The sequence below is a fragment of the Bactrocera latifrons genome, unplaced genomic scaffold (assembly GCF_001853355.1).
Source record: "Bactrocera latifrons isolate USDA-ARS-PBARC rearing strain unplaced genomic scaffold, ASM185335v1 scaffold_219, whole genome shotgun sequence".
NCBI classification, from domain to species: domain Eukaryota; kingdom Metazoa; phylum Arthropoda; class Insecta; order Diptera; family Tephritidae; genus Bactrocera; species Bactrocera latifrons.
In genome coordinates, this window is record NW_017535730.1 from 323,001 (window position 1) to 337,028 (window position 14,028).

The 14,028-nt window shown below is 36.0% G+C and overlaps 4 protein-coding genes across 15 annotated transcripts in view; 1 reads left to right on the forward strand and 3 right to left on the reverse strand.

The window, feature by feature from the left end:
* The window catches only part of LOC108968498 (protein 4.1 homolog), a 91,260-nt gene extending 91,173 nt beyond the window's left edge, over window positions 1-87 (reverse strand). For 8 of the 10 annotated variants that reach the window (XM_018932566.1, XM_018932565.1, XM_018932563.1 and 5 more), the window contains exon 1: window positions 18-87. The gene's annotated coding sequence lies outside the window, so the exon portion shown is untranslated. The remainder of the gene's footprint in view (window positions 1-17) is intronic. The other 2 variants (XM_018932564.1, XM_018932567.1) reach the window with 2 other exon arrangements.
* Window positions 88-5,521: 5,434 nt separating this feature from the next.
* Window positions 5,522-9,067, reverse strand: LOC108968511 (polyadenylate-binding protein-interacting protein 1). 2 transcript variants are annotated; one of them, XM_018932597.1, is made up of 2 exons: window positions 8,931-9,067; window positions 5,522-7,291 (listed from the first exon to the last, which is right to left on the reverse strand). In XM_018932597.1, exon 2 carries the CDS (start codon window positions 7,175-7,177, stop codon window positions 5,654-5,656), a length of 1,524 nt encoding a protein of 507 aa, XP_018788142.1. In that variant the 5' UTR covers window positions 7,178-7,291; window positions 8,931-9,067; the 3' UTR covers window positions 5,522-5,653. The 2 variants fall into 2 exon arrangements, with proteins under 2 accessions (XP_018788142.1, XP_018788143.1); XM_018932598.1 differs by lacking the exon at window positions 8,931-9,067 and adding an exon at window positions 8,399-8,653.
* Window positions 9,068-9,366: 299 nt separating this feature from the next.
* LOC108968509 (proteasomal ubiquitin receptor ADRM1 homolog) lies at window positions 9,367-10,953 on the forward strand. Of its 2 annotated transcripts, none has more exons than XM_018932594.1 (5): window positions 9,367-9,476; window positions 9,536-9,747; window positions 9,804-10,129; window positions 10,189-10,364; window positions 10,428-10,953. In XM_018932594.1, exons 2-5 carry the CDS (start codon window positions 9,556-9,558, stop codon window positions 10,859-10,861), a joined length of 1,128 nt encoding a protein of 375 aa, XP_018788139.1. In that variant the 5' UTR covers window positions 9,367-9,476; window positions 9,536-9,555; the 3' UTR covers window positions 10,862-10,953. The 2 variants fall into 2 exon arrangements, with proteins under 2 accessions (XP_018788139.1, XP_018788140.1); XM_018932595.1 differs by having other exon boundaries at window positions 9,374-9,476; window positions 9,523-9,747.
* A 97-nt stretch (window positions 10,954-11,050) lies between these two features.
* Window positions 11,051-13,606, reverse strand: LOC108968508 (anaphase-promoting complex subunit 5). The gene is made up of 3 exons (XM_018932593.1): window positions 13,102-13,606; window positions 12,610-13,040; window positions 11,051-12,541 (listed from the first exon to the last, which is right to left on the reverse strand). Exons 1-3 carry the CDS (start codon window positions 13,604-13,606, stop codon window positions 11,198-11,200), a joined length of 2,280 nt encoding a protein of 759 aa, XP_018788138.1. The 3' UTR covers window positions 11,051-11,197.
* Between the last annotated feature and the right edge of the window lie 422 nt (window positions 13,607-14,028).

Sequence of the window (14,028 nt, forward strand, 5' to 3'; positions counted from 1 at the left end):
GCACCAAAGTATCTTACGGATAAGAATCTTCGAAACACAAATGAACGGCACGAACAAGAGACTCGAACTGATTTGTATTGACTCATGTTGACTTTGTGTTGGCTGCGATGYCATGGCAAATACACAAATATTTAGGTGGTTAAGGTGGTGGCGCAAATAGGCGCTCTTTCCGCTCAAAATTCTCTTGAAACGCCAGCCAGTTTGCCACACTGATGAAAATTTCGGATATTTAGTAACACAAGTAATTATTTACCAGAAAAAAGTAGTTAAAACTTGAAACGCCTCAACGGAAAATTACAAACTAAGCTAAAACATAATTGACGAAAAAAAATCATATACAAATTATAGACAGACAGATATATGAAATGGTTTTGGAGTTGCAGCCTTCCAAAATGTAGCCGCTCAGTGCAATCAGTCGCTCAGTCTAATATCTTCTTTATCTTTAAGATGTTGCAAAGGTTTCACGGTTTCAAAAAAATTTTTTTGATTGTCTCATTCAATGCTATAACGTCTGTAGAATATTTTCCTAAATTCTGAAGCTAATTCGCGTAATAGTTTTAAGATACAGCCTTGAAAATTAGATTATATTAGATCCTATAAGAAGTTCTGCTGTAAGCAGATTTTGAATCTCTTACTTTGAAATTTTAAAAAAATCTTTCTAAAATATGTATCTTAGAAATACTGAAAAGTTGGAAGAGAATAATTAAGTTTTTATTAGACAAATTTAAATAGGCCGGTATTTGCTGCAGAAAACCCGTGTGACCCCTTAAATGCGTTTTTCTCGAAATATAATTGGTTTGAGTTATTGCAGTGTTTAATAGGCGGCAAATGATCCGATCGCTATCAATGTGGCGCCGTCTAGAAGTGCGTGGCACTTGAAAAATATTTAATTTTTTCTTGAAAAATTCAAAATTAGCTTTTTTCGTCTGACACTTAAGCAACAACTTCTTAAAACAAAGAGTAAGACAATAACATTATGAACTTTTAGATAGGAATTCTATTTCGCCATACATTTTACGTAATTAACAGTATATTAAATGCAACGCTGTTGCTCAAAATTGCACAACACTGTGTGAATTTCTGAAAACACCCAACTAGACTCTCTTTGGGTGTGATTTTACTTCGATTTGTGTAGCACAACTCAGATCCACTGAGCGGCAATCGACGGCGTTATTAATTATACAAAAATATTCGATAGTACACTCATACACTCATAGATAGTTAACAATGGGTTGCCTCCAAAAACATGATATTAGTTCCAATTTAGTCGGCTTAGTCTAATTGGAATTTCAACTTTTCTCTGCGTCCATTAAAAATTCACTCAAGCTGACTCTCACTACACACATACTTGGCTAACTCATATCGTTTCTACTTTGTTTGTGGCGGGTTGCCAGATCGTACGAATGTTTTGTTTCCTTAACCGAAATTAGAAAAGGGGTTTGCAGCCACAACTCATTTTTTGTGCTCGCGATTCGCCGACTGTTTTAAATGCCTAAACTTTTTGATAAARCTTATTGTGATACTTAACTGGAAACGTTAAACCGTTATTAAACTGAGCATTTCACAATTTTATTTTTAACATTATCGGGTTATAAGTCTGCGAAAACCGGAAGCGTTATGTCTACTACGGCTACCGGAAGTGGTCTTATTATCGAATAATTTTCCGATGTTCCAGTAACAAACYCAGTGTAGTTAAATTGGGTATGTTTCCGGAACAATTTCTTTATCTATACTTATTTTCACAGAACAACTAGAAATATGAGAGAAAGAAAAATTCAGTCTAGACGTTCAAAGTTCAGGAAATGGCCGGATAAAGCCAGTGTCCGAGACATGGCGGTACTCAGCTTCAGGTTTCAACAAAAAATTGAATTTATATAAGTCTCAGCAACGGAAATGTTCGTTCAGATAAACGATAAGATATCGTACACACTAATAGAAAACCCGAAAACGAAATTCTCGAGGCAGATGGAGTTTTTTGCCAATCACCACCACCCATGGTTTGATTTCAAATACGCCATTCACTGAGATGGWGTCGGTCAAGGTRTTGATTGCTCCATTGTGAATGACRGACAGAGCTTGTCTAAAGTTTGTTGCGTCCGAAGTCTATTCTAAGCCATCGATGTAAACAAGGAAAGACCTTTAATGTCCTTTGCTGACAACTGTTGAAACCATCTCAGCAGAAACTAYTTGGGCTATTCCCCCCAACAGYCGGTTCTACGCACTGGAATTRAACCGGACTTTATCCGRCCAAGGRTTGTTATTTCGGAGATCYAACCCCATTATGATCGACGCGATTTAACAGGAGATCTCAAGAGGCATCTGTAAGGGTGCGGAGTGTAGTATTTTAACGCGTCTTCATCTGCATTTCACTACGTCCAGACAACGATATCTGTACTGTGTAATTTATGACCTTCTGGCCGATTGCTTTGAATATTGTCAACATCAATTCTTTGTCCTTTACCCATCTGCTGCTGGCTAGCGACTTTAGAATTTGTTGCGGCCCTGTACATTGGCAGTACTTGCGGTCGTTTGGGAAGTGAAGGCGCAGAGGCTATCGAATTCAACATTTAAAAACTTAGGGTTGTTGACAGTCGGAATTTTAACGTCATCTACTGAGATATTAACCTCCAGTCTGCACTGCTTCGTCCAATTAGTAAGTATGGTAGCTGCAGATTTAGTGGAGAGAGCGTCAAGCTCCTTGCAGAGTAGAAGTGATAAAGATCACAGAGATAACTGTACATATACATTCGAACACATTCCATTGATTCCATTGCCTGATCTCAATATTGTACAGTCATCTGCGTATGAGGCGATGGAAATTTCCTTTGGTGGTTRAGGARGTTTCAAATTRTAGAAGTTAAACAGTAACGGGGCGGGAACCATGCTGTTTAAATCTGCTTARCTTAGAGTTTTGCCCACGAAACAGTTCGGATGATTGTCGAACGCTTAGATACTTCATGTTACACCTCATCGGCCCTGAAGGAGCATGGATTGTTCGATATCCTCTATACGAAGTACGAGGACCGTCCTCTCACAGGCATTTAGRCTACGAACTATCTAGGCGTTTATAACACATGGTGCTGTCTTAATGGTGTACACTTTACAGAAGCTATGTTCATGGTATGCTAGACTCAGTTAGTGAGTGACGTCAGGTGGAACAAGACCTCGAGTGTCTTCACAAATGGGGAAAGTAGAATTGTCGGATGATAAGACATCATTCGAGGGACCACTCTTCTGACATTCCACACATCCAGTATTTGAAGAGTGGTCAGCGTGTTGTTGAAGACCTTGGTAAGGTAACTTAATCCAAATTATACTTATTGATTCCGTCTGGGTCAATGATTTGGATGATTTAGCTTCGTTGATGACATTCGGAATCTTCACATTGGCAAAAAGGTCTGTGGCGCGTAGTMTTTTGGCATTTTRCACAGACCCCGCGTAACACATCTTTTTGGTCTTGTCGGTTGAAAAGTGCAATGTGAACTGCCGACTAAAATAGTGGGCCCATGTAGAAGAGGCCATTGATTTGAATTTCTATTGTTTCTGTTGTTGTTTGTTGTTGTTTTAACGRTTATCAGTCCCCGTTGGGATGGTGATAGCCATCTGTGTTGTCGTCGGGGTCGGACCAGAAGGAAAAGGGTGTTAGATGGGTGGGGTTGGTTGGGCATGCAAAGAGGTGGTCAGTGWCATGCGGAGCTATTTTTTTGTTTTTTGTAAAATTTTGTTTCTCGGGCCTACCGTTCGACGTCGACGACAACTTGGGTAATCTTTACCATTCTAACGGGGATTAGGTACCCGTTACAACAACAACACCACTTGAATTTAGACTTGATCGTCATGTCTCTCCGGTTGGGACAAGTCCTTGACAGTAGAGCAGCGCCTACTTACACCGCTGGAGTGGTTACAGGACTTCAGGCGTTCTAACCACTTTTTCCGTCTATGTTGATCTGTCGTTTGCCGAATCTCCAAGTTAAGCCCCTTATGGGGCTTGCACATTGATCAACGTGAAGTAAGRCGTCGCACACGTTTGCTAGAACAGCTACTTTGGCTGGGAACTTGAAATCCAAAACTTCAGGGTATTCAGTGTCACGTTACAAAATAACCGCAGAAACAGTAAACAAAAAAAATTTATAAATATTAAAAAGGAAAATACATGATATTCTTCTCATGCAATTTTTTTGTTGTTTTTTATTTTTTATTTTACAACTAATTTAATATTTTTTCACAATTTTCGTTTTTTAATTATTTTTTTATCGCTTTTATATTTTTTATAGAAATACATAGTCATTTTATAAACAAAATAAAATGAGAAAAACATTTCCGTATTTATTTATGTCGAAAAAAAGTTTTCCGTTACAATTGCAGTCACGTTATAACATGCATAATTAAAATGCAAAATATAGATAAACCAAGTGCGAGTACTCGTATGTCTCATCGATTTAGATATTGAACATAAAAAACGATAATAAATGGATAAAATTGCTTAATGTAATGTAAAAAAAAAAAATTAAGTCATATTTACGAAGGATGTCACGATTAAAAACGATCATAAAATATTAGTTGAATAATCGAAACGGAAGCATGGAAGAAAATACAAACAAAGACTGGACAAAATCAGATCTAACAAAGGAAAGGATATTGATTGAGATTTGTTGATTTGTTTTTTTTTTTTTTTAATCGGATTTCCCGTTTAAAAAGACTAAAAAAACGCTGAAATTACAGTTAGTAGTGCGCCAACTAAGCGTCAGACGACTGGAAATTTCGAGTTATAGTAAGTGCAGTTTCGTTTTCATTGTCCTTTTTCAAGACAATTTAATATAATATAATAAATTAAAATAAAACAAAAAAACTTTTTACAATTTAGTCGTTTATAAAGAGAAAATTTCAATTTCAAAATTTGAAAAATCTACAAACATATTTCTAGCTATAAAAAAAATATATTTTGAATTTGATGTGTGGAGTGTAGTGATTTCGACAATTTACTGTTACCTAATGGACTTGTAGGGAATATACTTCCTAGAAGTGTTAAGTGTTTGAGGTTATGTCTAAAACAATAACAACTAAAATATTATGAGAATCAATGCATGCATACAAACATAGCCAAAAAAAAAAAAAAACACTAAACATATGCATTTAATATCACATCAAAGATCGCATTTGAATAACTTTGCAAAAAAGCATAGGTGATTCTCCACTATATACGCTATTATCTGTAGGCTTCAAATCAACTCGTTCATACCATTTTTGTTTTCTTTAATTCTAAATTACTATTACATTTTGTTATAGTTTTATTAACGTTTTTGTTTTTGCTTTTGTTTCATTAACATCACATGCGACAACTGTAATTTCAGCCTAAAAGTAAAGCACACCCCGAAAATATATATATTCGATCAAGCCCAGAAACTCACAGCATTAACTTTAGGGATAATATGCCTGGAAATTTGCTAGACACTTAATAATACATTGGCAGGGCGCTATGCTCATATATGTATGTATGTATATGTATTACTGTGTACAAATCTTTTTGTTTTTACTCGGTAAGAATGTGAAGAAACTTGTATATGGCGGAATTGTTTTGTTGCGGTTTTGGAAAATATTCAAGTTGTTTCCGCCAACTACACATTACTAAACTACTGCACTGTATTGCTGTTACCTATGTACTAGCGTTATTTTGCTTGCAAAACTCTTTGTAAGCCTTTTCGGTCTCTTCATCCATTTCGGGATCAAGATCGATATCGAGATCGCCACCCTCGCCGTCTTCATCAGTGGAACCACTACCCGGCACAGCCGCTGCTCCATCAGACAAGAAGTCGGTCTCTTCCGCCGTCAATTCACGTCCATCTGGCCCATAGAATATCGGTTCGTCGCTCATGCGCAATGGTTCTGGTGCTTTTGACGCTGCTGCTGCTGCAGCTTCCACCTCGGCGGTTGGTGAATTCAGTTTGCGTCCCCAATTATTCTTTTGCAATGCTATTACATTAGCTGCTAGCGGATATTTACCCTGTGATCGCTGATTGACAGCTTGTAAAATCTCGATGATTTCACGCATTTCATTTGGACAGTCTGCAGTCAAATCATAGCCGGCCAATTTCAGTGTTAAACAAATGCAACGTATATTGTCGGAAGACTCTTTCGACAGTAACTGTTTAAGTGAGTACACTATATTTTCGGCAATTAGGTGTATGCGTGTGTCGTCACCGCGCAACTGCATATATAATTCAGCGAGGAAGAGAGCCGTTTCACGTACTTTTTGTTGCTGATTTGTCTTCATATATTGCATAACCTCTTGCTGGTGATAGTCCAGCTTGCATTTGAGCAAGGTGTGAAAAAGTGAGTCTTTCTTTAAGTTGAGCATGTGCAAGAGATTGTAGAGCTTAGCGCCCATGTAACGRAAGTTGGGATTCTGTATGGATTCATTGAAGATATCTTCCATTGCATTCGACAGTACATATTGGTTATTCTCCATACCCTCAAAGATGGTAAGAAACCTTGTTGCAGTTGTGTCAAATTGTCCGGGATTTTGATTTAGACATTGAATCACGGTTCTCAAGTAGTCAAGTGCAATTGTTTCCACATCTGAACTGGTGGTACCATTGCCAGCATGTGAATTTGTAGCACCTGAATGATTGTGACGTTGGTAGCGTCCTTGTCCACCGTGATGTTGATTATGATGTTTATTATGCCTAGGATGTTGGTGTGACTGATTTTGGCTATAATAATTATTGGCAGTATTCTTGTTCCCASTACTACCAGAGGCGTTACCGATCTTTAAGCGTTCCTGTACGGACGCCGTCAATGAGGTGATTTGGTGACCGTATTGCTGTTGATTATGATTGTGATGATTATTTTGTTGATAACCATTGGAGTAACGTTGTGGACGCGTCGATTGTTGATGGTATTGTTGATAGGTTTGCTGATTGTACTGTTGCTGATGTCGTTCTAAACGCTCTTGAGCGCCAGCTGCAGAATTACTACCGCTACCACCGAAACGTGGCACAAATTCTTTAGCATATGGTGATAGCTTGGATGGCGATACCGTACGTGTATACGCGTTCGCGTTATTTGCATTTAATGACGAAGCGCCATGTGTAGGCGTATTTGTTGCGGACTTAGGCTTCCGTAAGGGTGTATAATCCTCATCTTCAGTAAATGGGGCACGACCCGGTGTTATATCCATAATGTGTTGTTGCGTTGAAGCTTTTGCTATTAGTTGTTTCGGTTTTATGTTTTGCGTTTCGTTTTGGCGGAAGTATATAACTTAGGGTTTGGGATTCGATTCGTTGTAAAAGTTCTAAAAGAGCATATAAAAGGAGTATATGTTAATCAATTTTCTTTAATTAACTCTATAAAATATACATTTTCAAAACAATGTACTGCAAAACGAATACGATATTTTTGTTTGATATTCATAATTAGCACATCAACCGTCAACACTACTCTACCTTAGGTATATATCATGCCAATGCAAGTTTAAAACATTCAAGAGAATATAGTGGAACACTTATTTCCACAGTTGTGCAAGAACTCAATGTAATAAATACAACACAACAGTTTTAATATAAAAATGCCGACAAAATCCTTATTCGCGAAATATTAGTTAATGCCTTATTTACACCGATTTTAATGGTCGCAACTGAGTGAGAAATAAATGCATGTAATTTTAGTAGATTTAACATATTATTAGTATTTAACACGACTCATGATTCGGAGTTTATAACTTAAAAAACAAAATGGTATAGTAACAAACCTACCCCAACACGCCGACGGGAATAGTTCAACAAATTTAAAAGTAGGATGTTGCCAACGGCAAAGCATAATCTACTTGCGTATTGGCACATACGTATACAAAAAATTGCTTTTAATTATAAAAATTTCCACCAAAAGAAACGAAAAAAGTGTTTATACATTGTACACATTTTTTTTTTTTTTTTTTTTTTTTTTTTTTTTTTTTTTTTTTTTTTTTTTTTTTTTTTTTTTTTTTTTTTTTTTTTTTTTTTTTTTATAAAATGCCATCTTATCGATAAGCATCATCATAAATGTATAGATTTTATAGCAGAGGTACAAAAGCTGTTCAACTGCTTTCAAATTCCATCAATAGAACGGAAAAGCGAAAATCGAAAAAGATTTTTTCAAATTCGCACCTTTAAAATTAAAGTCTAGCTTATCATGAAATATCCAGTATTGACTCCTCTTCTCTTGGGCACATTAAKCAATATAAAATAAGAAACACGTTTTGCAATCACAAGCTAAATTTTTTTTACTATGGATCGTCTTTCTGTACTTCCATAAAATTTCTGGTGTAGATGTATATGTGTCTAAGTATTCCACAAAATCTATTTTATTTAAATTTCTTCACAAATATAATATTTTGCCGCTAAACCAAAATTATTTGCCGTACCTGAAAACTCCTATTCATACAACTTTCGAAAATGTTATTTAACTTCCTTCAATTCTGTATTTTATTGTAGTATTGTACTCATGGCTGTTCGTTAACTTTTCTCTCTGCTTTAAATGATGGTCAATAGACACGCTGGCGGTCAGACGGGTGAACTCGTTTTCTGTTTTCGACTTCGTTTTTCTTAACTTTTTAATCTATCATATTGCTTTACGTTTTTCACCTTTCTTTATGCCTTGTGGACAGCTTTCGTTGTCAAATTTAACACATCACACATGACAAACTTGGAAATATCAAAAATTTTCATTAATCCCAACACAAAATCAATTCCATTTATAAAACTAAATATATAGAAAATTTAAAACTAAATGTAAAATACTACCAAACCCTCCATAAGCTTTTATTTTTGAGTTTAATAAACTTTCAATTTCCTTTTCACTGTTTTGTCTCAATCCACGTTTGTCGTTTCATAGCGTGTAAAAATTAAATAGAAATCTAAAATGAATTTTATCAGAACCTTAATAATTTTACTTACCGTATTTTTTACAATTTGCCCTCGGAAATGTTTTAGTTTTCCTCTAAATTATGCAAAGAGATGTCAAATGTTTAATGTTGCAACGCACTATTCATTTAATTAWCCACGATTGTTCGCAAGGAAAAACAGAAATCTGACAAAACTTTGTTCTTCTTCTTTATTTGCTTTTAGAGCACAGTCGATTTCCTTCTCTATATTGAATTTATCTAAGTCACAATTGTAAACAATATAAATATATAAATACGTAAATAATTATTATTTTTTAAATAAGATATTTTATTAAGCAAAAAAAAATTGAGAAAATAATTGATTTTTACACAGCTACAGAAATAAGAGAATTTTACAATTCTGAATGTTGGTTAACTGCTTTGCCGACTTTTGCTGCTAAAATCAGAGAACGYATAATAATTTACGATCCCTGGTAAAATTCAACTTTGTTTTTGACACTTGAATCTGACATTAAAAGTTGCTCGTCATTCGTAAGGCATAGCAATTCTCAACGAAACTCAAGTGAAAATTATTACAATTGGATAACTATTTGTACAGGTAGCTATATAAACAAAATTAAACAWTTTTATGCTTCTTATATTAGTACAAATTCTCAGTTTTCAACGTAAAGAAAAAAATGTTTGGTCGTCAGAGCGGTATCGGTGGTGGTAACACCAGCAGCAGCTCCAATTTGGTGGAGTTTCGGGCAGGTAGGATGAATATGATAGGCAAAATGGTGCATCCAGATGCTCGCAAAGGCCTAGTGTATTTAACACAGAGTGAAGATGGTCTTATGCACTTTTGCTGGAAAGATCGCACCACTGGMAAGGTAAATGGAAACATACATACGTGTACCTATTGCTAAACGTTCTCTTTTGTATGTAGGTGGAGGACGATTTAATTGTTTTTCCTGATGACTTTGAATTCAAACGTGTTGAACAATGCAAAACGGGACGAGTATATGTGTTGAAATTTAAATCGTCCTCACGTAGAATGTTTTTCTGGATGCAAGAACCAAAAATCGAAAAAGATGATGAGTTATGTCGCCGGGTAAATGAATTGATGAACAACCCACCTTCACAACAACGTAACAATAGTGATAATGGCGATCTACAATACATGTTGAACAACATGTCACAACAGCAATTGATGCAACTCTTCGGCGGAGTTGGTCAAATGGGCGGATTAACATCTTTATTGGGTTCAATGAAGTAATATAATTATAATATAAGTGTTAGGTGTCAATAATACTTATGTCTATATATTTTAGTCGTTCTGAAAATAGTTCTCGTACACCAGCACGCAGCGGCAGCAGTAATACTGCAAGTAATTTGCTAACACCAGAATCAAATACGGCACCTAAAACACCTTCCGCACCCAAAGGAAAGGGTAGTAATAGAAGTTCCGCAGGCGCCACTACCACCAATGTCAATACGAACTTATCATGTAAGTTTTAACTCTGATTAGAAAATAAGTAACTTTAATTTAAACACTACACTTTTTATACAGCTACCGCCAGCCGTACCCTGAGTGTTGATTTATCTACTGCTATACAAGGTTCAGAGGCCATTAATCAAATAATATCAGATCCAGAACGTGCAAAAACTTTATCAGTACACCTACCTGAAAGCGAAGATGCCGATGAAAATAAAAAACAACAAATTAAAGACACTATTGCTTCACCGCAATTTCAACAAGCGCTTTCTTTGTTCTCAAATGCCCTGCAATCGGCACAGCTGGGCCCTGTAGTTTCACAATTTGAATTAACACCGGAAGCTGTTGCAGCCGCATATGCCGGAAATTTGGAAGATTTCGTTAAGGCTTTAGAAAAGTCACTACCAGCTGGCGCTACCATGGATACTACCAAAGCCAAAGAGTCCGACAAAGAAAAGGAGCCATTAAAGAAGAATGAGAGCGAAGAAAATAAAACCGATAAAAAATAATAGTTACACTTAAATATGTGTCCGATCATATAATCATTAAAAATATAAATATATGATTTTACTTTAAAAATATACGCAATTATTTACATTTATACATTGATTAATTTCGGGAACTGTGTACGTTGCGGATTGTAAAACTTACAGTGGAAATTTCGAACACTTTCACATGAAATTTTATCACAAAAATAATTATTTTATAACACAGTTCGAAAACGAATACACCTTTTTAACTTTTACATAAAAAGGTGTTTTTTATTCGAAAAATTTATTTTCAATTCTGCTTCAACAAAAATGTATGCACTAAATTTAATTATAATTAAAATTTATTTTCGATAATTAGAAAGCCATTCCAAGGTATTCTCTTGCAATGGGATACTCTGAATAATAGTGTTTGAATTTGCACGCATATTTGTTTCGCTCATCCAGCTGATTAAGCTCGTGATATGTTTTTGCTAAGTAAACAAAAATGTCCAAAACTTTAGCATGCGCTTCTAATTTTTTAAAACATTCAACAGCTCTCTCYAAAATGGAAATCCCTTTTTGTAAATTATCCCTTTTCCGTGCCTCGCTTTCGCTAGCTGCCACCATACAACACACGAATATAAAATCCATTTTAGCTCGATCGTAAATACCACCATTCTCATAAATTTTCTCCATACAATTTTTAGCCGCTTGAAAAGCTTTTTGTGGCATTTTCATTTTAAGCAGCGCCTGCGCTAAAACCATATCTATAGCAGCTTGTTCGTATTCCATRTAGGCAGATGTGGCCAATACAGAAGCTTGAATGAGAAATTCCGCCGTTTCGGATGATACGGTGTCTTCACCAATCGTCGTGTATGCTTGTAGTACCAAAACACGTACCTGCGTCAGAACATCCAAGTTCGCACTCTGTAGCAATTTACAAATAATACGGCGTGCTGTATTGAAATATCCCTTCGCAATATACACAGCGGCACGTTGTAGATTCCCCGCATTCTTATCCAGCAAATACAATTGACTACAAGCTTTGAGCGCTTCCTGCCAACGGCAACGATAAATACATTGCTGAATGACAATATGATATTCGCTGATCATCCAATTTTTAGCGTTTGGATGACGTGGAAAACGACTGCGTGCATGACTTTGTACGACTGCGCTCATTTGATGTTCACCCTGCACATTCAACCACAATGAGAGACTAGCGAGTACTTTACTAACACTCTCGGAATTACCAATATCACCAAACGCCCAGGTTTTTTTCAGTTGCAATAGTAATTGTGCATATAGCGAAGAGATTTCATGACGCCCATAAAGGCACCAAAGTGCAGATCTTAAAGCTAAAGAGTCGGAGGCGTGTTCTAGTATTGAATTTTTATTATTGAGTTCATCGCTCTTCAATAGCAATTCAAAGAGATCGAGTGGTAAATAACCGCACTGTGCGCCAAATTTTACAACATATTGAATAGCCAATGATAATGATTGCACCAGGCCGGGGTCCTGTATATCCGGCAGGCTCTTTTCAAAGGGGTCTATTTTGTTGCTGTTCAGTAGACAATACCAAGAGTTTGCTAAATCCAGGCAACGTTTATCGCCACATTCTTGTGCTAACATTATGCATTCCTTAAGTGCGTTCAATGCTTCGCGACGATGGTCAAAACATGCATGTAGCACCGCCAAGTTCACACTGAAATACTGGAAACCCTACAAAAACAAAAATTGAATAAAGTAAAAATAAATAAATTTTATTGCACTCATTATCCACACCATACCTTTTGTTCATATTGTGTGGCTGTGTGCATAGGACTGCGATCAAAAGCGCGATGGAGCGCATCCATTGCTCCATAGAAATCTCGCAGTCTTAATTGGTTCATGTAGCCCAGAAAGTAGGCTTGCGAGTTTAGCGGATTATCCTGAATTATTTCATTTATTTTCGTTTGTAGTTCTATTGGAGGCAAAGCGCGCAGTTCGTTATTTTCTAACAATTTGCATTGTTGTGCAACGAAGAGATCGGCTTGTTTCGGTGACCATTTACTATGAGGATTTCGATCTTGGTGTACCGTTTCAGTATCTAAGGCCGATTCTTCTAACGTGTTAGCAGGATCATCAGAACCACGTTCAGCTGCACGCGAAAACAAATTATCCTGTGCGCTAGTTAGAGCGCCACCAACTCTACGTGGACCAATTGCGAGTGTGCGTACTCCTGTAAAGAAAAATATATAATATTATTTACAAAAAACGACATTGATAATAATAGCACCAACCCTTTTCATAATATAAGCAAATATTCTTATATAAAGCCATAATTTCTGGAAATGACATACGCTCCAGTATAACACAAACACGTCGAATATACAGTCCAACAATACTAAATTGACTGACACCTAATTCCTCAGATAAAAGGTTGTCCCAGTTTTGGCGCTCAGCAAAATCACAAAGTGTTTCAATACCAAGCGWAAAAATATTGGACATGGCTTTTTCAAAACTTTCCAAGTGGAGTGCATTGATTTTATACCGTGGAGATGTGAGTAAGTGATACAAATCGTTGTATGTCATATCGGGATATTGTATCAATTTTAATAGTAGCATACAAAAATTTCTTCGTGCCTGTAAAGGATAAGCGACACCTGCGTCGGTGGCGGCATTCTTAACTTTTAAGTACTGCTGCACAAGTATTAAAACTGCAACTTTATGTGGTGGTGGTGTTTCGATTCTTGTAGTATAAGTGGGGTTACGTGGATCCAAGGCTTCCAGCTCTTCGTAGTGCATTTTGAAGCTTTTCACAAAAGATCCTAATGCAGTTGCTTTCCAAATAAAACTCGGTTTACATTAACAAAACAAAATAAATTAACACGACCACTGTTTTCATTAGTTCGATAAATTCTTTAGAATTATTTGAAATGGTAATGCAGTGCACTGGCTGATGTTTATGATTCGACTCCACTTAGAAGCTTTAGTACTCCCAGTGTGTAATAGATTTAATATAATATATATTTAATGAAGACTGCTTTTTACCAATATAAATGCATTATTTTAAATAAAAAAAAGATTAAATGCATTTTTATATTAATGCACAAATTACTTTAAAGCTTATTTAGCTTAGAAATTATATTATAGTAGAATGCCAACTAATTTTATAATGAAAATATTTTATAAACATTCTCTTTTGTGTTAATGTGGCCCTAGAACTC